The 23,638-nt window shown below is 40.8% G+C and overlaps 1 protein-coding gene across 1 annotated transcript in view; it reads left to right on the top strand.

Moving 5' to 3' along the window:
• Fgf9 (fibroblast growth factor 9) overlaps positions 1–23,638 on the top strand; it is a 33,432-nt gene that overhangs the window by 3,794 nt on the left and 6,000 nt on the right. Inside the window, exon 2 of the mRNA XM_010607484.2 lies at positions 5,950–6,053. Within this exon, the coding sequence (XP_010605786.1) occupies positions 5,950–6,053 (104 nt within the window). The remainder of the gene's footprint in view (positions 1–5,949; positions 6,054–23,638) is intronic.

Consider the following 23,638-nt stretch of genomic DNA (forward strand, 5'->3'; position numbering starts at 1 on the left):
CGCGCTGGCGTAGGCTGTGCCACGCACCGGTGCTGGCTGGAGCTGAGTGGGTGGCTGTGCGCAGTGGGGGGGGGGAGGATGGAAGGCGGCAGGAGGTTTATTTAAGTCTTTCATCCGGTTGCAGTAAGAAGCAGGCCCTCCTCCCCCCGGGGTTGACGGCAATGCCTCGGTCTCCCGGCAGGTCCCAATATTAGCAACCTCTGCGACGGAGTGCGTGTGCGAGGAGCCTCCTTCCTCAGCCGGCTGGGCCCTTCGGAAGAGGAGGCTGCGCCCGCAGCGGCGCTAGGACCTGGAGGCGCGGAGAGGGCAGAGGGAGCGTTGGCCGCGAGGGGCCTAGGGGCTGCTACGACAGCGACCCGCGTCACACCTGGTGCTGGGCCGCGCCTCTGCCTCTGCCGGCCTCCTCCTCCCTGGCCCAGCCTCCCGCCCCTCACTCGGACTCTTCTCCTGGGACCTTGCCTGCACCCTCAGTTTGAGAGTAGCCCTGGGTGGGGGTGGGGTGCTTTTACACCTTCATTAAAATAGAAGGTGCGTTTTCTACCTGAAATGGAACAGCAGAAGGAAACGTGCTGGAAAGATGATTTCTGCCGCCTCCGTGCAGCCGCAGGTGACTGCAGCTGCTGGTGAGCTTGGCAGTGACCCAGGGCGCAGTGCAGGGGATGTGACTGGTGTGGGGCAGCTCACTATTTCTGCAGGACCTGCGGCCAGCGGGGACAACTTAGGTGGGGTTTTGAGGTAGCCTTTGTCTTTCCAGGGGTGGGAGTGGGTGTGGAGGTGAGGTTGAATCCACAGAAGAGGAGCTGGGGATTGCGACTGTGGGCCACAGGCTTGGTGATGATGTGTTCATATCTGTATTTTCACTTTTAGAGCAGTGTTGCCTTACTAGATAGGAAAAAGTGGGGAGCATATCAGTTGGGCAGTTGTAATGTGGAGAAATAGAAAATCATACCTGAGCCTGGGGCAGCGTAAGCAGGCTGTCCTATGGGGACCCTAGATGATCAACCCAACTGAGCCTTCTTGGAGAGGGAGACAGGTGTCAGGCCCAGGCTGTGCCTGAGGGGAGAAGGAACACATGATAGTGTGAATTTTTTTAATGTGAAGGTTTAAAACATTTTATTTCCAGAGTTTTGCACTTTAAAACATTTTGTTCTTGGTACTGTATCTTCCTTTTCAGTGCCTCATTAAGGGTAGGACTGCCTCTTTAAGGGACCGTTGTTTAGGCTTGCTTTATATTCTAGAAAACTTGGTGGGGTTCTCCTTTATTCATTTCATTTCTTAAGCAGACTCAGGTTTGCTCAGGCTGATGCAGACCAACACTCACTGGATACAGGCTCAGAGGTTCGTGACTGGGAGACTGGGGTGGGCTCTTTTGGGTGAGTTGAAGCTCTGCCGAGAAGGGAAAGAAAACCTTGACTTGACAACTCCATGATGTGCCCGTCTCTCTATATATAGGTATATGGATGAAATATTATGATATCTGTGTTTTATCTTGGTATCGACATGAGAGATGACATTCATATGTATTCAATTATTAATTCAGCAAACTTATTGAAGAGCTACTGTAGCCAGGTTGGTGGGTAAGCCCAGCACAAGTGGGTCCTAGAAGGCTGGGCCAACATGGGGTTAATGATCCATCTGGTCAGAGGGAGGGAAACCCTATCAGCCTTGGAGCTGATCACTAATAGCTCCAGAGACCAGGAGAATGAGAGAGGCTTGATGTGGCTATTTTCCTGAAGTAGTGTGCAAATGCACCTGGTTTCTTCTTGATCCAGGGTAAGTAATACAGGGTATCATCAAACCCTGTGAAGCCCAATAAGCACATCCTCTTTTGGGATTGTTGACCACAGTGCGGTGCAAGAGAATAGGGAAGGGACTCTAGTCACCAACCTTGTGTGTCCTCTGTGATTCCATCGCTACCCCTACCTGTTCTGAGACAGGGTGAGCCTGCTGAGGCTATCTTGGTTGTGTTCCCTAGGAGGAGAAACAGGTCACTGTGATACTTCAGTGAGGGCTACTATTTTTAATTTTAGGCACAATTCCATTCTCTTCTTTCTTCTGCTCCTTCTTTTGCTTTGTCTCCCCTTAGTCATTAAAGGCTCAGATGTCTCTTTTGAAAAGCCTTTTCTTGAGCTGTCCCAGACCCCGCACCTTCAGACTGCACAGTGTTTGCTTATGTTTGAGGGTTGACTTAGGGGAGGATGGCTGGAAGCACTTGCTGAGAACCAGCTCTGGCCCAGCAAAGGCTTCACAGACCTGGCTGAGGTGATAGAGTTCATCATGGACAAGATAGTACCAGGAATGATAAGGATTCCAGTCTGGTTGGGTGGGATCCTGTTAGTGGGTTGCCAGGTCTCCCTGACCTCACAGTATTGACGCTCCCTGCGTGTGGGAGAGGGCTGTGACTCACACGTTCTGGTGTTCTACTGGCCCTTGGGTCACTGAGGTGACCTCATAAAAATCTGGGCTGTTTTCTGGAGGTCCGTGTTGTCAAGGAGCTGCAGAGACATGGTGGGTGGTTTGAAGTGAAGAAATCTTTTTCACTGGAGTCACCAGATCATTCCATTCTGTGTGGATAGCTCCTCAGAGACTTATCTCAGGTATTTTGGGGGAAGTTGCTTCTGACTTGCCTTCCCCATACTGAAGGAACCACCCACCTTTGGGCACTGCCCATACCCTGAACATCTGTCTGTTCTCATGCCCTCACCACACTGCCACTGCAATTATCTGGTTATTTGCTTTTCCCGTGCAGTTGCTCCCTCCCACTTGCAGTTTAAGTTACCTGTGTCCATTTGTAGCCTGAAAATATTAAGTGGAAAATTCCAGATATAATTCATAAGCTTCATGTAACTTTAATTACAATAAATTTTAAATGTTCCCTTTTATTAATTATTATTGTTAACCTCTTACTGTGCCTAATTTGTAAGTTAAGCTTTATCATAGGAATGCATATATAGGGTTTGGTATTCTCAGTGGCTGAAAGCATCCAAGGAATGTACCCCCTCCCACATACAGATAAAGGGGCACTGGTGTGTGTAGCTAGTGAGCAGCTTGACAGTGCAGGTCTGGGCTGGGCTTATCCATCTTTATATCTTCAATAAGTGGCACAGTGCTTGGCTTATAGTAGTCATTCAATAATAGTTTGTTGGATGAATAGATGCATGTATCTGAATTTCATCTGGCTTATCAATACCAGGAAAGACCAACATAGACATCTTAATACTTTCATTTCTAAATTACATATCCAATAATTTAGAGTTTAACTATGTGGAAATGGTAACAAAATCACAAACACATGAAAAAAATGTGTCATAGTTAAGGAGATAGACCTAAAGTCTGATTGCTTGGGACAAGTTATTTAAGCTTCTGAAACACCAGTTTTCCCATTTGCACCTGAGGGGTTAAAACATTGTGATACTGGGGTTGTTCTTAAGATTGAGTGAGAGAAGGCCTCTTTCTCACTGGCACAGACTAGATGCTTACCTATTCTAGCTATCATGACGATCCTTACTATTGTTGCTTTTATCCTTGATGTTGTGCATACCAGCCTGTTAAATGGTTTTGAGAAATCCTGTTGGTCAGACCTGGTGGGCACTGCTGGCCAATACTCATTAGTTCTCAGAACTGCCTCCTGTTTAGGAAAAACAAAGATTATCATCTCTCCCTTTTACAGAATGCAAGTATCTTTTAGTTTTTTTATTAAACCTCTTCTCACTCACTTGGCGAATTAGATTGTTCAGACCTCAAAGATAGCAAAATGTTTCCTGAATTTCATGTTAAAATGAGAACAGGAGGTGAATTAACTCCTTATGCTAATTTCAGGATGTAAATAACTTAGATTGTATATGGTTTTGGGAGCTAAAAAGAGATTCATGTATACCAGACTCTTAATAGTAATAATAGACCACAGTTTTGGTTCTTTGTTTTGAAACCTAAGAGTTAAGAATGGTAAAATGAAATGAAAAGATTGCATCAAAAAAGGAGTGTATTTCATGTGGAATAGGTCTCATGGAAATGTTGCCTCTTTTACTCTTCCTTTTGTTTTCAAAGGTGTAGAAAGACTAGTCAAAAATTGGCTTGTTGGAGGTGCATTTTTTATGATCATAGGTTATTAGAGTCCAATTATAATTTGTCTATATATTTTTCTAGGTACTGTTTCACATTATATTCAAATCAATACATTTGTATGTGCAGATAGATATTCTGGAAACTGTATGCAAGAGATAATTATCTCATAATATTTTATGCTTATGAAGAATTGGGAATGATTTTCTGGAAGAAATAGCTCTTTTTTTTTTTTTTGCATCACATTGAAGCAGAGTTTCCTCCTGAGTTAAAATTACCAAATAATATAATTTCTATATTATATTTATGTAGTTCATGTCTTCATTTGATTACAGCACAGTCTATTTTGTGACAGTAGCAAAATTGTTTAAAAATCCACAAAGTGCTTTTCTATTAGTCACATGATACTGACTATGGAACAGCATTACCCTAAGTTTTTTCTAAATTCTGATAATTTTTCAATATTTGAAGATATTTTTTAAAAGATCTCAAAATTTGGTATGCATTGAGATAAGCTCCACACAAAGTATAGTGCTTTAATTTATAGCAAAAATGGGAAAACAGCTGAGTACAAGGAATATTAGTAGTACCATGAATATATTGTTGGGTAATCATTTTAAAACAACAATATATTTAGAGAAATTGAAGCTGCTGTTGTGTGGCCATAAAATCATGGATTTATGCCCAGTTAAGGTGTTGTTATTCTTAGTGAGGTAAGCAAGGGGAGAGACCAAAGTAAAAAATCATTAGGTTGTTTTGATGGGATATGGTATTCCATGCCTCTTTTAAATAAAAAGTATTTTTTGGAACCTAGGATATTTTTCTCTACAGAATATGATGCTGTCATAATTGCTTACCTAAATGCAACAAAAAATCAGTAAAAATAATAAGTACTTTTCTATCAATATAAGCTAGACTGTAATTGGAAATTTTTTTTTTCATTGAGTTTATTGGTACTTTTTAGGTATACAGTACAGTTACATTCATCATTGGGATCTTGTATCTTTACCTGACAGATCTTGGGTCTCATTTTTCCCCTGAAAAATTGTTTAAGCAGATATATTTGGGATATGTGTAGGGTAGTTTAGTTTTTAGTTAGGCCTCAATAAAGTTATGCAACTAGAGGTGGATAATTTTCTGTATAAGCCTATCAAGGCCTTCATTAGCAGTTCATACTCTTATTTTGAGAGACATAAGACTGTTCTTCGACAGCAACTTTTTAGGATCTGTACGTATATACAAATTTGCTTTGTGTAAATAATAGATGTTTATTTCTTAACATTCTTAGAGGAAGTCCAAGGTGAAGATGCCCAGACACAAATAATCTCACATTTATAAAGCAGAAGCGGCCTACACACATTCCAAATATCTCTGTTTAAACAATTTTCTACCTAAAGTCTAATATCAATATTCTTTTAGTTTATTAAAATACATACATTGGCTGATCTGTCCTGTCACTTTTTAGCGTATCTCTGTGGATGGTAATTTTAAAAAACTTGAAATGTTTTAGTTGTTAGGTAAATCACATTGGTAAGTTGTGTGTTTGTGTTTTTTGTAAGGCGGTCTTACCATGTTGCCCAGGCTAACCTCAAACTCCTGGGCTCAAGCCATCCTTCTGCTTCACCTACCCATGTAGCTGGGACTATAATACCTACTACTGTGCCTGGCTCATGTTGATAAGTATTTTGGTGTCAAGATAGAATTTAGCTGGCAAATCAATTCTTTTTTGCTGTGGTTTCAAAAGAGAAGACACTTCTTTAACTTGTGTGAAGTTACCTGTGGTGGGGATGGGCGCCAATTCTCTTTCCAACTCCCATGGGATGCTAAGACTCTAGCATGTGGTCTGTACCCTAAATTTTCTTCTGTTTTCTGATGTTTGGCTCACAGGCATTCTGGAATTTATCAGTATAGCAGTGGGCCTGGTCAGCATTCGTGGTGTGGACAGTGGACTCTACCTCGGGATGAATGAAAAGGGCGAGCTGTACGGATCAGTAAGTATGAGAGGCACTTTGTCAATTTCCCTGTCCCATGTTTTGTTTAACTTGGTTTTTCCTAGATTAAAACAAGCTAGAAATAAACCAGGAAGGTGAATGTCCAATTTTTACTTTTTAAGGCAAGCCGTTCCATTTTTATTAATAAATCATCAACCAAATCTTCACTGGACCAAAGTTGCTAAGCATATGTGCCAAACCATCTTCATTATCAAGAAAATAAAAATTCACAAGTGTGAAAATTCTCATCTTCTTGTATTGAATGGAAGTTATTTTTGAAATGAATTGAAATGATCTAAGCTTTGCCAAGCATTGTAATTAAAACTAGAAATAGACCATGCAGTGAGTCTAAATCTTTTCTCTGAACGATGTAAGATTTTAATTATGCAAGGGGAGATGGAAATTATTGTCAGAGAGCTTGTATGTGAGCAAAAATATAACAACATTGTAATTATTTGCAAGTATTATGAGTTTTTTTTCTCTGGTCCCACTTTCTATGCCTACTGGGTTGGAAGGTCCTTTGGGGAGGCTGTGACAAAGGATTTATTATACCTTGCCAGGTGCCAGGCCCCGTGCTTGGTGCTGGATGTAGCTGTGAATGAGACAAAGTCACTGCTTCTGCAGTACAGGGTGATGAATCACTTTACATCCTAGAATCTCTTTGTTCTTCCCAGCATGGTGCCCAAAACACAGTGCACTGCACACAGTAGGGACTTAAGTTTTGCTAAATGTGTGAGTATAAATAATAGATTATTTGTTACGGTATACTAACTTGGAGTTTCAACATTAATATTGCCATCAAATCAACCTTTAGTTTTTCATTGTAATTATTGACAGTTAAATGAGCATTTAATCCATGCTATCTGAAATATGAGAACTTTGTTTATAGCCTAAAATGTTGAAAATTAAAAAAAATCTCAGACTGGAAAAAGCACTGGTGCCCTTAGTTGAAAGAAATGAAAGGCAAAGCTTTTTCTAGATGTACTCCTTTTCTATCCATCTACTAGTTAAAAATATATATGTGTATATAATTCAGAAATACTTTAGATAGGGTACATTTTCACTCAAATATTGTAGAGGACCTGAAAGTATGGACTGTGTAATTTGAATATAACACACACCATTTTGAATGACACAAGGTGTGATTTTTTTACTTTGATAAAATTTTAAACTATGGTTCATGTATATTTAAAGTGCTTTTTAAAGGCATACATATATTTTCTTAAAAGAAAATATTTTTAAGAAAATAAATTATTTAAAAATATGTTTGTTAAGTATAGAATTGATCTTAGCTTTTTAAACACAGCTGTTGGTTTAGGCAAAGTTATTTATTTCCTGAATGACTTTTGTCAACAGTTTTTATTTATTTATTTATTTATTTATTTATTTATTTATTTTTGGTACTGGGGATCGAACTCGGGTCCTTGTGCTTGCGAGGCAGGTCACCAAACTGCTGAGCTAAATCTCCGGCCCTCAACAGTTTTTAAATGTGAAGAAAGATATATAAGATATACATGAAGGAAAGTTAAAATCATAGATAATATAAAATGACTTTTTTCCATGATCTGTTTTTTTTTAATTTTTATATATGGAATGTGGCTTTAATTAAATTGCTCTCAGTTGATTTCAGTACAGTGCCCTTTTGTGGGTGCAGCAGAAGTTCTGTCCTTGAGTGAATGGAAGGGCCTGTGTGTTATCACAGTGGTTTCCAAACTTTTCTCATCATATACCCCCACCAATAAAGGTGTTTTTTGAGTATGTATCTCAATATATGCATATTAAATTATTTTAAATTATAAATACATATAAAAATATATAAAATACATAAAATACATATAAAATGCAGTTCATATGTATTGTATTGTTTTATAAAACATTTTTGAAAGGTATGATGAATGAGTAAACCCAAGTGGAGGCCATACTGTGTGTCATTTGCTCCAAGCTCCACCTTATGTGCCTTTCTGGAATATTCTGCACAGCTCAGGAATGACCAGGCTGTCATCTAAAATCATCAGCATGATTCAGACACCTGCGGTTTTTCAGGTGACAAGGAGAGCACATCTCATTTTGTGTGCAGCCAAGTTGCCTGTGGGAGTGTTGACTCGGCTCAGCCTCATTTCCCTGTCTGGGTTATTTCTGTGGCTCCCTGAGTCATCTGTCCTCTCCTGCAGCTGCCCTCTGGTCAGTGTATGCACAAGTTCAGAGAAAGGTGCTTAGAGCAGGTGAGTGATACCCAGAATGTAGACCCAGTGAGCACTGGTGACCATGCTGCAGGAGTGGCATCAGAAAGCAGACAGAGTTGGAGAGCCCCAGTTTGCATGTTGTCTGGAGAGCCAGACTTTCTCATTGCATCTTCTGTGAATCCTGACTGCTTTGAGTGGGGCTTTTTGAGCATGTGAGAGGTGTGGGGTTGAAGTGTGTTGTCGTGGCCACTCTACTAGCTAACAGCTCCAATCATGGAATCCCAGCTGCACAAAAGAGGGAGACCAAGACAAGATAGAATGGCCTTTCTGTTTTTGTGCCCTTGAGAAATCTAGACCTTTTCCTATGAAGAGTATCTTTAGATTTGGAAATTGCTCTTAGTGTGCCAGGAGAGACTGTTTTTCTTGTGATTTCTGTGATACTTTCCTGTACTCAGTGTCTTCCATCTCCGGTCCTTTCTCCATGTTGCCTGCAGTTACTTTCAATACCCAGGCATGAGTGCCTCTCTTCCACTGAGTCCCTTCCCATACTTGCCTGGGAAGGTTAGTGCCCACATACTTTGGCTTAGTATTCAGTGCTTTTCATGAGCCACTTTACGTGGATCTGCACTGCTGATATAATTCCATTCTGACTATTTTCTGTTTTGCATGCATGCCATGTAGTCTGACTTGTACATGTGGTCAGATTAATTCCTCTCTTTCTCTGTCTGCTGCTTGATGAAGCTGCACTTTATGTTTAATAGATCCAATGAAAATATTGCCTCTTCTGCAAACTCTTCATCATACCCTGAACTCTAGCCCTAGTTGTTCTAGTTAGCATTTCTTATGTTTTCCTCTGGGTCCAATGAATACTTTGTTTATATTTCCATTATTATATTGGCAGCAGTACAATTTGTAGTATGGCCCAATATATTTTGGTATTCCCCAATGGATCAAAAGGCAAGGAGCACATTTTTGTCTCTCATGTTGCTTAGTGCACAGCGATGGCCACTGCACATGGTAGGTGCTTGGTAAATGTTTCCTGCAATAAAATGAATTAGAAGTTGTGATTTATTTCTCTTCTCTTCATGAGCTATATAGGCATGCACCTTGAAGTATCTGCCCTAGTATGGGGACTATGTGCTCAGGATGCCAGTTGCAGGAAGACTGTCTGTCCCCCACCTCCTTGATTACTTGGCTGTGGCTGTATTGTCCCTGGTGTGCACAGCCTGAGGGGTCAGGAGACTGCAGAAAAGATTGTGTAGCAGCAAGAGTAGGGTTGAGCTCTGATCAAGTGTTTGCTACTAACGAGGCACTGGGCCCTTATTTTCCTTATCTCCAAGGTAGAGAACTTGAGTCAGAGATGTGTGATGGGACTTCCACATCTTCCTGGATGGAGCTTAGGAATTCTATAGTTTGGATTTTCCAGGCTTCCCTCTCAATTCTGTCTGCCACACTGTGATGCTCTCTGTACACATGTGGTGTTTATGCAGCGAGATCTTTTGCTCCCTTGTGCAGAGCTGGAGGTGCGCTCCCCAGGCAGCAGGCATTTCCCTTTGGTCTGTACCTCCTGTAGGTGAGAGAGAGCGAGGGGAGATTCCTCTGGGGCTGGAATCTCATGGTTCCCACTGGGTGTGCAGTAATCATGACTGGCGTGGCAATGGGAATGAGGAGCAATCAGATTCCTCACTTTCATTGACATGAGACTGAGAGAAGGAAAAGGAAACAGATGATGAGTCTGTTATGAAGTACACAGATACTGGGGCTTAAGCAATCTTGTGTGACCTTGTGTGAAGGTTAGCACACTAATGTGGGGATTTTTTCCTAGATGTCAGAAAACCTTATAGAAGAAGGTAAATAAGAGATTTGGGAAAATAGGAGTCACTTTCACGAAGTAAACCAATGTGTAAATTTAGCAAAATTCCATTTACAGTGTATTTTTTGGAGATTAATTTTGTCTGTTTATCTATATGGGTTTTCCTTTTGGCCTCCAAGTTTACCTTGAGAGTAGATCTAAAAATTGAAAGAAGTAAATGGATAATTCTTGTTAGGAAACTAGATGGGATTTTGATATCTCATTAGAATGTGGAAATAGGAAAAACTATACTGCTGTTATGTATCATGATGTAGAGTTTGGTTATTGTATTCATGTGTTAATCTATCCATGTGTTCATTCCTTTATTTGTTCATTTATTTCCCAGCCATATCTATTCTATGTCTAGCATTGTGCTAAGTGCATAACCCTGAAACAAATGTCTCAAACTCTGATAGAAGAAACATCTTATAAATCATTCAGTGAAATGTAAGATTTACTAAAGTAGAGGAATGCACATATATCTTGGTAGCCCAAAGGAGTGTTTGTTTAAAGAACTGCATAGGACACTTGGGTGGTAATATTTGAAGGGGATCTTGAGGAATGAATAGGAGCTTCATAAAAAGAAAGGCAGACAGGTTAGAGCACATAACCTTTCAAACATAAAGGTCAGAATATGCTTCCCGGTTAAAATGTAGAAAGGATGATAGATTGCATGTATGCATACACAACCAGAGAATTAGAGAATTAGTTTACATTTGTCACTTTTGTTTTTATCAAAGGGACTTGAGATACAGCTTAGGTAGTTACATTAGGGGCTTAATCAAAATTGTCTCAGTGTTATCAAGATAATTAAAACATCAAGAATAATTGGCTGTGATAAATGCCTCATTTGGAAAGAATGCTGCGAAGAAAATGAATCTCCTTTAAGTAGCTCTCATTTAATGAAAGGTATTTATTTGATCTTTTCATTAAAAAACAGTAGCACCAGCAGTAAATTGTAATGATGTAGGAACATGGAGTGGAGAATCTGCAAAAGTGATGCCTAAGGGCAGCACCAAGCTGGGGAAGTACCAGCATCTCTGCTCTTTAGAGCACTTACTTTATTGTACCTACAATTTTAATTCTTGTTGGTCTCTCCCACTACAGAAAGATTTGGGAGTCCCATTCTCTGTCTTTATAATCTTTCTGTTTCCTTGAGGCCCAGCTGTGCACTTTCTTTGCAGTTGGCATATGGTAATGTTCATTAACCCAATTATTCAACCAGTCCTGAGCCACACACTATTATTTGAGCATTATGTAGTGATAGCGCTGTGTACTCTGTAGTTGTCCACTTACAAAGTCCAGCAGTTTTCACAATTATTACTTCCTTCATGTCCCACACCAAACAGGAGAGAAGTTGAGTGACTTGGTCCACACCCAGAACTTGTAGGTACAGTGTGAGGACTCATGCTTAGTTCCAGTGCTGTGGAACCATGCCTGCCATCATCTTGATACAGGTGTTTGTTAAATAGGAGTTTACCAGTGGGTTTAGTTATATTTCCAGGGTTATCACTGGACCATAATTTATATGCATCAGTATAATCAACAGCCAAGGAGGGGTGGGTTTCAACTGTGTTTCCATTGCACACTAACTTTCTTTAATAAGTACACTAGTTGGGGAAGTGACCTTCCTGGGTAGAGCTATATGTATTAAAGAAGCTCCTTACATGGTGTTTCATATTGTAGAGTAGGTGAGGGGAGCCCTGTAGAACCACTGCTCTCAGAATTGTGGAATGTGCCCACCTCTTTAAAAGTAAAAAACCAAGTATGGTTGTTCCGTAATATTTGTGGGTGATTGGTTCCAGAAAACCCCATGGATATGAACATCTGAATATTTATGTCCCTTTTGTAAAATGGTACAGTATTTGCATAAGTTCTGTGCACACTCTCCTGTCAGTTAAAATCATCTCTAAATAACATATAGTATTTGGTACATTGTGAATGCTATGTAAATTGTTGATAGAGAAAGATGGCAAGAAAAATATTTGTACATATTTAGTACAGATGCAGATGCAGTTTGGTTTTTTCTTTGATACTGGGGATCGAACTCAGGACTTATGAGACAGGCGTAGTGCCACTGAGCTAAATCCCTGGCCCCAGACACAATTTTTAAAAAATGTTTTTTGATTCATACTTGGTTGAATATGTGGATGCAGAACCCACAGTTAGGGAGGGCTGACTGTATCTCAGATGCTTAGGGCTTCATATTGACTTATTTTTACTGCTTTATTTGAATATGTACAGACATAAAAAAGGATATAAATTCCTTATACCCACACCTCTTTAACAACTGTAATCCAAAACGTATTTGTTTAAAGTTCAAACCAAACTATAAAGCAAATAAAATCCAAATTGGCATGATGGCTTTAGGGTCATGGATGATGTTCCTTGCCTAAACTAGGATACTGCCTCCTTCCCCTTAATGGGCCCAAAAGCTGTGGCTCAGCCGCATCTGAGCTCCGCATGCCTACTCTTTAGAGTGCGGAGGTGACTGAATCCATTCTCTCCCTAATGTCCTCCTATCTGACTTACTGTGAGACCAAATGATGTCTTCTGGTCTCCAGCCTACTACTGATTGACCAAGTGTGCCTCTTCTGATGGTGAACGTAGCCTTAAACATAACTTTAAACTTAAATACTGCCATCTTTCCATGTACCTGGAGTGAAGGAGGGATTGGTTTTCGGACCCTCCTTGGATACCAGAATCCTTGGGATTCTGTTTCTTTAAAGATTTGAGTTTCTTATATAAAGTGGCATAGCATTTGTATAGAACCTATACTCACATGCTCCTATAGTCTTTTTCCTTTCTCTTTGTCTTTCTCCCCCTTGCCCAGTCTGTGCTCTTTTCTTTCCTGTACAGGGCCTTTGCACTAAACTACATCCCCAGTCCTTTTTAAACTTTTGAGACAGGGTCTCTCTAAGTCACTAAGTTGCCCCACTGGGCTCAGACTTGTGATTCCTCTTCCTGCCTAAGCCTCCCAGAGTGCTAGGACTGAAGGTGTGGGCCACTGCAGATAGCCTTTTATTGACTTTAAATTGTTTCTAGATGACTTATAATGCCAATATAGTGTAAATAGTTGTTATACTATATTGGTTAGGGAATATAGAACAGAAAAACTGCATCTGCAGTCATCATGGATGCATTTGTTTGAATACTGTTGCTCTGTGGTTGGTGAAGCCCACAAATGTGGAACCCATGGGTATGGAGGGCCAACTGTGGCAATATGTGGTTGTGAGGCAGTCATCTAGAAGATCCTGAATATTCTTCAGACCATTCCTTTACTTTTCTACTGAAATGGAATGATGAAGCGAAACATTCTTGGAGAGAAGTTGTGATCCTCCAGGTTGTGCCTCCATCTCAGAGATCTGCAGGTGCCAGTGTTGGAAAAGATGGTCATGGCTGTGCATCCCTGGGGAGGAGGGAGGGCCTGGCAGGGCAGGGTAGGAGTTGTAGCTGCAGCTGTCTGCAGAGGCAGTTCTGGGCAATCCTTGAACAAGCAGAATAGCTCTGGGTGTTCTTGGACCAGGACACCTTACCAAATGGTGAGGCACCACTGAATTTAGTAATCTGTTCATATTGCTGTGATGGGAGATGTTCAGGTGTTCAGGTGTTCAGTCTGTACAGAGTCTCCAAAAAATGTAATACTTATGAAGGAAGTGAAGAGGTTCACTTGTTGAATAATCAGTCTGATGTCAGGCATGCTCAGGAATGAGTGGCTTTTCCCCAGATATTTTAGGTAATAGAGTTTTGCCTTGTATTTCATAAATGCATGCCCAATTTTCAAAGGATTAAGTAATAACTCTTAGATGAAAAAGAAGGCAGCACCTCAGAAGATCATCTTATATATAATTTAGTTCAGACAGTCCTTGTTTTATTTATTTTATTTTTTGAGGTAGGGTCTCACTATGTAGTTCAGGCTGGCCTTGAATTTACTAGGTAGCCTAGTGGCGATCTCCTGCCTCAGCATCCTGACTGCTAGGACTACAGATATGTAGCATCACACCTGGCCAGTCTTTGTTTTAGAGATGAGAGTGAAATTTTAGTGGCTTAATGACTTACTTGTAAGGTCACACAAAGATAGCAAGTAACAAATCTGTATTTGAATGTAGATAAATTCAAGGAAATCTTGTTCCATGCATATGTCTGTCAATAGTGGCTACCCATTTCTGTGAATGAATTTTTTTTTCTTGCCAGAATTAACCACATTGTGGAGTAAGAGTTTAGTATTTATCTCACAGATATGACTTCTGGAGGGATTTTTCTTTCTTTCTAGTAGCCTAATTTTATTTAGTGGTTTATTAGTGGTTTATTTGTTTCCTTTGTGTTTAGATATCTGGCCTTTTTAATAATGTATTAGTTGATTTAATTTTAGTTAGGTTTGCATTGTTGACCAGGGTAGCAACACTGACTGATTGACTGAGGCACACTTAAAACATGCTCAGTTAGTATGACCCAATTCGTAGAACCCAGATCTGTAGACTTCCCAGATGTTGAAAAGGATTTAGTTCTTTCTTCCTTCCCTCCCTTCCTTTTTGCTTCTTCTCTCAGAAGCTAGAACCCAGGATCTGCTATCTCAGAGCTGTACTTCCAGCCTGTGCAGGATTTAGTTTTAATTATGAGTTGCTTCTGATAGATTGGAGGAGAATGGCTTGGACTTCTAGGGAATATCCACAGGAATGGTCTTTCTTCAGGCTCAGTAATCCACATATGTCTTAGTTATTCTGTCATTGCTGAGACACAGTACCCAACACCCACAACTCTAGGGAGGAGCAGTTTATTTTGACTAACAGTTTGCAGAAGTTTCAGTCCATAGTCGGCTGGACTATGAGAGAGGCAAGGAGGTATGGCAGAGGGGCATGGCAGAGAAGGCTTATTCCTGGCATGACAGACAGGAAGCAGAGAGGGGGATCAAAGGGGGAGGGAGGCTGACAGATCCTTCTAGGTCCTTCTAGGCCACTTCTAGTGGCCCACCTCCTTAGGCCAGGCTTTATTTTCCAGCACCACATTTAGCTATAAACTCCAGTGACTCCCAAAAGCTCCACCTATGAGTACAGGAGGGTGGATGGCACATTTGCATATAAACCATAACAACATGACAAGTGCAGCTTTCCAGTGTAATACTGATACCTCCCTCTGCCTGCCCTTGATTTCTCTCCTGTTCCCTGCCCCATGCTGCTGTGCCCTTGAGTCCTTCCTCCTCAGTCCTGGCTGGAGAAAAGGCTTGAGAGAGAGGGTTGAAGAAGCCCCAGGTCAGCTGCTTATTAAGTGTCCATTTCATACAATAACCTTGGAGTTGCAAGGACTCAAGTTATGTTAGTTTCCCAAGGTACTGCCAGTACTAATCTAAACTCTTTAGTGCAGTTGGTGCTAAGTAAATACGGAATGGATGTATGGATTGTCAGTGGGATTCCAAATGAGATCTCTCTCTCTCTCTCTCTCTCTCTCTCATTTTTGGCATATACTGACTTATTAGTGCCTAGTTTGTGAGGACACACTGGAGAACTAGGAAGGTTGTTGAGATAGAGACATATTCCTGATTCCTGATGTTTCCAATGGAAGTGTCCCTTTTGGATCAAAAGTGTTAGGGAGCTCCATGTGATAGTAATTGCAAGTGTCTTTTGATGACAACAACTATGAATTCATGAATACATAGTTTGCATATAAACCATAACAGCGCAGTGCAGCTTTCCTGTGTAATCCCAATGCCTCTCTCTGTCTGCCCTTGATTTCCCTGCTGTTCCCTATCCCATGCTGTTCCCTGGCCCCGTGAAGGACTCATGTATCATTACTGATAATAGATTTGAAAAGAGAAGGGGTCTGTGTGATGGTTGTTTCATTTCTTTGGTTTATGAGCAGGGCTGATCCCTGTTTCCCTGAGTCCTGAGCCCTAGTGCCCACAGACAAGACCCACTAGTGTGGAAGTTGGGACACTGAGTGACACCAGTATATATATATATTCGTACCGGGGATTGAACTCGGGACCTTGCACTTGTGAGGCAGGTGGCGGAACCACTGAGCTAAATCCCTGGCCCTCAGGGATGATATGAGCACCACCCCACCACAACGACTTTTCCTGTGTCCTCAGCCCCCAACCCTTTCCACATCCAGGAGCTCCTAGTCCTCCAGGTCTCTGCATTGTCCTTTATTGCACTTCTCCAGCTCCACTGCTTATCAGGGTAGATTGTTGCACAGGTCCTGAGCTGCCCTTCAAGCACAGCCTCAGTTTCTTTGACTGCTTTTGAATTGCAGAGCACCCTGCTCAGTCCTTGAGTGCACACTAGAAGCACTCTCTAGTCAGTTGCACACACACTCATATACTCATCCTTCCATTCACACACGCACTGTGTCTTTCCCTCTCACCCATGTGCTTACTCTTCCATTCCACACAGCCACTGGCTACACACATGGTCACATGGTCTCTCCTCTGTGCACTCACACACCACCCACTTACTCTTCCACCCAGACACACTCTTCTTACTTGCACACTGACACACTTCCTCTTTTTGTTTTTTTCAAAGAGTCAAAGAACAATATTGATTGTCAGTGCCAGGCATTTTACCTGGTGTTAGAAATATAGTCAGCCCCTGTGATTTGCAGAATCTGTTTGTAAATTCAGTGCTGCCTAAAATTTGCTTATAACCTCCCAATCCACATTTGTTTCACTTTCATGATTATTTGGGAACATGTGCAGAGAAGCAAAAATGAGAGGCCCTACAGTATGTATGTCCCCCGCTGGTCATGGAAGGCCTGGCTTGGCCTTGTCTCAGGTGTCAGCCTATAAGTGGGGTTACTCTGGGCACCTGTTTATGCTATGTATATTTGTGCCTTTTGTTGGTGATTTTGTCATATAAAATGTCACTGGTGTAGGGTTAAAATCCTGTCTAGTGTTGCTAAAAACACAAAAGGGCCCTGATGTGTCTCAGAGAGCAAGTTTGTGTGAAGCCTGCTTAAGACCTGAGTTATGGTGATGTTGACAGTGAGTCTGATATTAATGAATCAATAATCTATATTAGATAAGATTTCTTTGATCAGAAACACATAAATCAAAGTTAGGTGCTGATAGGTTCATCAAAAATTTTATGATTAGAGGCTCATGGGAACCTCACTGTGTATTTCTTCCAGGAAATTCAGTATTCTGGGAGATTTTTATAGAATTTAACTACCTTGAATAATAAGAATCAACTGTACCCACAAATGCAAATATACTTCCTAGTGTGAATAATCTTAGAACTGATTCAGGAAGAACTTGCAGCTTTGTTGGGGAGTCAGACATGTAAACCAAGAATTATAGTTTGCTGCAATGTGTTATAAGAGAAATATAATCCAAAAGGGTTCAGAAGACTTGCAGGAGGGAGATGAGGTGCAGGGGAAGGAGAGAATGTCAGGATCATCCACAGAGGAAATGGACAACAACAGGCAGGTGTCCTTAGCAGGGGAGAAAGCTCATCCAGAGAGAACACAGCTTTGCTGCAGCCCCAAGAAGCCTAGTGCTGCTGGATGTACCCTGATTGATCTTGTCTCTGCTTCTGTTTATCCCAGCAGCTACCAGAGGCTTCTTTGTTGACATTTGTGGGGCCCTCCCTGCCTGAATCATCAGCTACTTGGGATGTTGCCACAATGTTGTTCTATGGCTTGACCTGGGAGGTGACTTTGAGTCTCACATAAAAGTGGGGCCCACTGGAGTTGAGCTGAAACCCCTGCCCCTTGGTGGCTTCAGCAGTGGCCTGGTCGCACTGTCCCTCCTATATCCTCCCATGCCAGAGACCGACTTGAACTTGTGTGGAAAAGTCATTTGTCAACTCACTGGCCTGGTGTGCTTCAGCAGCACTGTGACAACTGGCTGAGAAAAAAAGCTGTGCTCCCCACACTCCTCGGAGGGTTCCCCCCAAGGATTAAAAGGTTAGGCGTTAAGAGGGAGAGGCACACTGGGAGCTGTTTTCCTTCCTGCTTTCTGTAAAGGCTTACTATCCCGACATAAATCGATTTCCCCTTAATCTTTTCTTGTTTTGTAACTCTTCATTGAAATTCCCATTGAAGTTTACTTTTCCTTTGTAACGAGGTGTCCAGTGCTCAATGCCATATTTCAAGAACAGGCATGCCAAGGTCATGCCAAAGTCATTCCTCTCCTGTTGGTGCATAATGCAATTGCTTTGCTGTGCCATTGAATTATTTTCGCCTGTTTAGCTGCCATGTACTGTACATTCATTCTCACATAATCTGCTGATGCTCCAGTTTCTTTCTGTTCTCCTGCCTCCTTTTCCTTCTCTCCTCTTTTCCTTCCTGCTTTCATTTTCCGTATGAATCAATGTGTTAGGTACTTTTGTCCTGACGTGTGAACTTGGCTTGCTTTTTTCTTTCTCTCTGTGTCTTTCAAGCTGCTTTTCAACTTGCTGTGTTTTGATGGGAGATTCTAGTCTGTTCTTGCATCCTGAACCCTGTTGGTGATAAACCCTGGAGTTATGGAGGTACAGGGCTTTTAAATCTCAGCTCTGTCGCTTGCTAGCCCAGCAAATTTGGGCAGTATTCTCAAGCTTTCTGAGCTGAGATTATGAAATAAGGCTGACCGGACCTACTTGATAGCCCTGCTGTGAGGCCTGGGGTGTAGAGCCTGGAAAGTGACCAGTGCCCTGCAGCTCAGCTCTAGGCTCAGCTCACACTCTGCCCCCAGTCGTCTTCGTGGGTGCTCCTGGCAGTGATGTAAGTGCCCTCTTGTGTGACCTCTGATTGTCCTGACTGCATGAGAGGGGCACTGACATTGTTTTTTGCAAATTTGAATTCAGAAGGCTCAAGGCATAATAGTCTCTGAACATACATAGTTTTCCTACAGATCAAAATATGGCATTTCTTATGGGGAGGGGAGGAGGCGGTGAAGGGAGGGCAGGGACAAGGGGAAAAAATGAGAACCAAAACCTGTCATGTAAAGGTACAAGATCCCAATAATGAATGTAACTGTACTGTATACCTAAAATGTACCGGTAAACTCAATTAAAAAAAATCCCAAAAAACAAAATATGGCATTTCTTATGGGGAGGGGAGGAGGCGGTGAAGGGAGGGCAGGGACAAGGGGAAAAAATGAGAACCAAAACCTGTCATGTAAAGGTACAAGATCCCAATAATGAATGTAACTGTACTGTATACCTAAAATGTACCGATAAACTCAATTAAAAAAAATACCAAAAAACAAAATATGGCATTTCTTGAATTATCCTTTTTTATTAGGGATTTTGTTTACTCTGTAGTTATTCTTTTTTTTTTTTTCCTAATGTTTACCTATTGGTGAACTCATTGGCTGTCACGGCACTCAGAATACATACCATCAGGTCAGTTTTTCAGGGTAAGGTAGATTTTTAAAAAGGCCATGTCAGCATTTGCATTTGGTGTCTTGGAGGGATAGGACTAGTTGCTCATGGTTGCCCTCAATAGCCATTGGAAGTAGGCTGTTAACACTCCAGCAGAGAAGGGAATTGAGAGAGACACAGGAGAGGAAGGGCCATTTGTAGATCACAAGGTGGGGTTGGAGGAAGGGTTGATCCCACAGAAGTCATGAGTTGGGGTTCCCAGAGGGTAGAGGAGGGGCCAGGGAGCGGGCTCATCTCTCTTGCAGTCTGGTTTAGGATTTCTCTGTGGGTTTTGGGTGAACAGGAGGTGCTGGGAGACACAAGCACTAGCCAGAGATGTTTGAGAAATTTAAATCCTGTGGAAATATCCAAGAATAACCTAGGGAGCCCCAGCACTGTTTCGTTTTGGTGTCACCTTTTCTCTGTACCACATACACCTCTAAGGATCCACTCAGATTTGAGCAACCTATACATTGGTTTCTTGCTTGTGCAACTTGATTTTTCTTCCTGTAGATCCTCTCTTGGGCAGTTGGTGATGGAGGTGGGATTTGCTGGTCAGGTTTGAGCCATGTGCTGGGAGGAGGCCAGTACTACAGAGAGGAGGTGGTGAGTCCCAGGGAGCCGGAAGTATTAACAGAGACAGTGCATCCTGTAAAAAGCTGGAGGGCCCCTGGTGACAAAGTGGCTCCTTCTTCCCTGTCCTTCTTTACTCCTTGAAATAGTAGCCTCGTTCTCTTGGTGCTGCTGGAGCCTGGGTTCAGCCTGCAGTTCTGATCTGCTGTCCCTCCCCCTGCAGAGGGCAGTGGATGCAGCATGTTTGATTTGATTTCTTCCCCTCGTTTTCCAGCTCTGCAGCAGTGTCTTTTTTGTTTCCTATTCAGTATGTCCTTCAAGAGTTCTTGTGGATAACTTTGTTTTCCACGTTTTTATGTTTCCAGCACTGAATCACTGGAGACTTAGACTCAAAGGAATCTTCTAGGGCTGGGGTGTGTAGCTCAGTGGTTAGAGGAGAAGCTCTGGTTTTGATCCTTAGCATGAAAATAAACAAGACAAAATAACCTTAGAAATCTCTGTCCAAATGCCCTCATTTTACAGAGAAGGAAATTGAGGCCTGAGAATGTTAGCTGGCTCACCCCACCTTTCTGGAAGGCTGACATATCTTTACTAAGGAAATTCTATGTTCTTTCAATTCTACAGATCTGAAAGATGTATCTTTGGCTACCATATTTTGATCTCTCGTTATTTCTGCAAACCGTATGATGAATTTAACCTGCTTTGTTTATCATAGATAATCCTAGCTACATTTTCCCTTTTTGGTTCCATTTCTTCAATATATTTGATGATTATCATGGAGACAAAGTAGTTGGATTCAGTTGTCTTTGCACAGTATCCTTGTATTCTTATTTCCATAAAAAAAATTTTTTTTTGGTACCTGGGATCGAAATCAGGACCTTGTGCTTGCAAGGCAGGTGGCAGCACCATTGAGCTATATCCCCAGCCCCTTATTTCCATAATTTTACTTCTGTCTTTAACTTTTCCATTGTCTATCAGTTTCATCCCCAAGGCCACTCTGCTTTCAGTTTCTGTTGAGTAATATTTTAATTTGAAGTATTTTCATCTTTTGCCTATTTGTGATATGCTTTTTAAATGGTTATTGAATGGTCTTACTACTCTTATTAGGTAATAGTCCATAGTATGAAATGTGGCATGTGCTTTTTAAAATTTGGTGTTTTGAGGTCTTAAAATTAGAAATTTTATGAAAATTTCCAGTAGAAGTGTGTAAAAGAATCACATATATATTGGCTGTGCCTCAACATAAGCCAATATTGAACTTTTCAGATTTGAATTGTGTTATACTTAGAGCAAAGTTTTATTTCCCTTGTGTGATAACATCTCTGAAAATGTGTAGAAAGTTTATGAGCTAAGATGGTTTGCTAAACAAAGATTCATATTTATAGGCAGTTTCTGAGTAAGGCCTCTGAATCGTCTCATTTGTCCTATTTGGCAAGGTCTGTCCTTGGCAGCTTAATGACTGCCACATGGCTGGTGAGCAAGCTGTGTGGAAGATGTGTATGCATGCATGTGTGTGTGTATGTGTGTGTATGTATGTGTGCCTAGGATCAGGCTAGAACCTCCATCTTTGAGTCTCTAAATGCTAAAGTAACACTTTGGTGGGGAGAGGTATTTCCTGTTTTCTTTTTCTTTATTAGTAGAGGAGGAATGGAGAGAATATAGGACTTCTTCATTTCATATATTTAATATTTTGTCAAATTAAAAAATAAATATATATTTAAAATGTTAATGTTTTATTTAAATTTGCTTATCAGTTGATTGAAGCAGGGCTTTACTATGCTGGCCAAGATGATCTCAAACTCCTAGGCTCAAGCAGTTTTCCTATCTCAGCCTCCGAAATGCTGGGACTGCAGGTGCCTACCACTGTGACTGGCTTAAATGTATTTTTTTCATTAAGTTTAGTGCTACTTTTTAGTTGTACAGTACAGTTACACTCATCATTGTGATCTTGTACCTTTATATGATGTATCTTGGTTCTTATTTTTTCCCTATAACCCCTCCCTCCTTTTAAAATATATTTTTAGCTGAAGCATTAAAATTGCACACATTCATGGAGCACCATGAAATGTTTTCATAGTGTATGCATTGTGTAATATATTATTATTATTACTTGTGCTAGAAATTGAAGCCAGAGCTTTATGCATGCTAGACAGGCACTGTATCACCGAGCTACCTGTTCTTCAAGCCCTTTGTGTGGTGTTTAAAATATGTTTAATGTATCTATATTGTTGAACATCTTTATGGTGAAAACATTAAAATCCTTCTTTCTGGCTTTTTTCTCTGCAGTCTACTCCTGGGCAATAGCATGGAGCTCCTTCCTCCTACCTAACTGTATCTTAGTACTCATCCTTTCCCCTTCCCTCTACTTCCAATATTTTGATGAGACAAAATAGAAAACTGCCTACTGACTTGCTTCATTTTGTTTACATGGACCCAGACACAACCATGTCCATTGTGTCTGCAATTCCAGAGGCAATAGTGATGACCAGAAGCGTGGGTACCAAGGAAGACCCAGGTGGCAGAGTGGAGAATTTAAAGAGATTTTGAGAAACAGGACTTAAAGTGAGGCATGCTGAAGGCACAAGAGGGTTGGATCTGGATTGGAGTTTCTAATAAAATAAGAAATGGTGCCTTCCTGCCTCTCCTCTGTTTGCTGCTTTCTATCTAGTTGGGGACTTCTCTCAGGAGACAAGAGTTAAAAGACCTGGCTTCTTATTAATGGTCCTTTAGTCATTGTCTTTAATCACCCTGGTCCTTGCAACAACTCCCATTAAGGCTTTACTGCTTGGTTATTAATGAGAAAGAGAGCATCTGGACGAGCAGTTGTGGTTAAGGGTGGTTTAAATAGCATAACTGTAATAAACACTAGATATGAGAATGAAGGATTACATCAAAGTCATTAACTTATGAAATGTTCAGGAACTTACAATTAAGTCAATGCCTGTGTAGTTACTGATCATGAGTTTATGTGTTATATTAGTTTATATTGTGGTAACTAGTAGTTTAAACAACCTATTGAGTTGAATAAATGCAACCATTTTGATAGTGTGGTTGAAGCTACACTATATATATTAATACGGAAATCATGTTTTAAAATAGCAGCGTGACGCAAGTCTCTTTGCAATAAGAACTATTACTGAGTCTTAAATTTTGAAACAACTCTGATTTCATTTTCTAAATGAGTAGAGATATGAATTGTGCATAATAATGCCCATATGAATTACTCATTTTCATTTTGTCTAATATTTTAAATTAGTGTTTGTATAAGTCTATGTCTTAAAACATTTGTAAGTATTCTCTGGGCTGTCCTATACTTTTTATGTTATTATCTCATATTTTTGTGTTAATAGGAATGGTAAAATGTTTGAACTTTTAATTTTAGTTTTCCCCACTGCTCAGAATTTGATGATATAAAATGAAAAGGTTTCCATAGTTGCTAATATTCACCAGATTTTGTTCCAGAGCATGGGCTTTAGTAGACTTTTGAATTAAATCCACATTCTCCACCCAAGTCTAGTGATATAATCCAACAGATCAAAGATAGGTATGCCATAAACAGCTATAGTTAAATAATCTAAAAAAATTTAAAACATGGAAATACAATAAAACAAGAATTGATCACTTTATAGTGGAATACTC

Source organism: Fukomys damarensis, unplaced genomic scaffold, assembly GCF_012274545.1.
Source record: "Fukomys damarensis isolate Sample0158 unplaced genomic scaffold, DMR_v1.0_HiC HiC_scaffold_38, whole genome shotgun sequence".
In the NCBI taxonomy this organism is placed as follows: domain Eukaryota; kingdom Metazoa; phylum Chordata; class Mammalia; order Rodentia; family Bathyergidae; genus Fukomys; species Fukomys damarensis.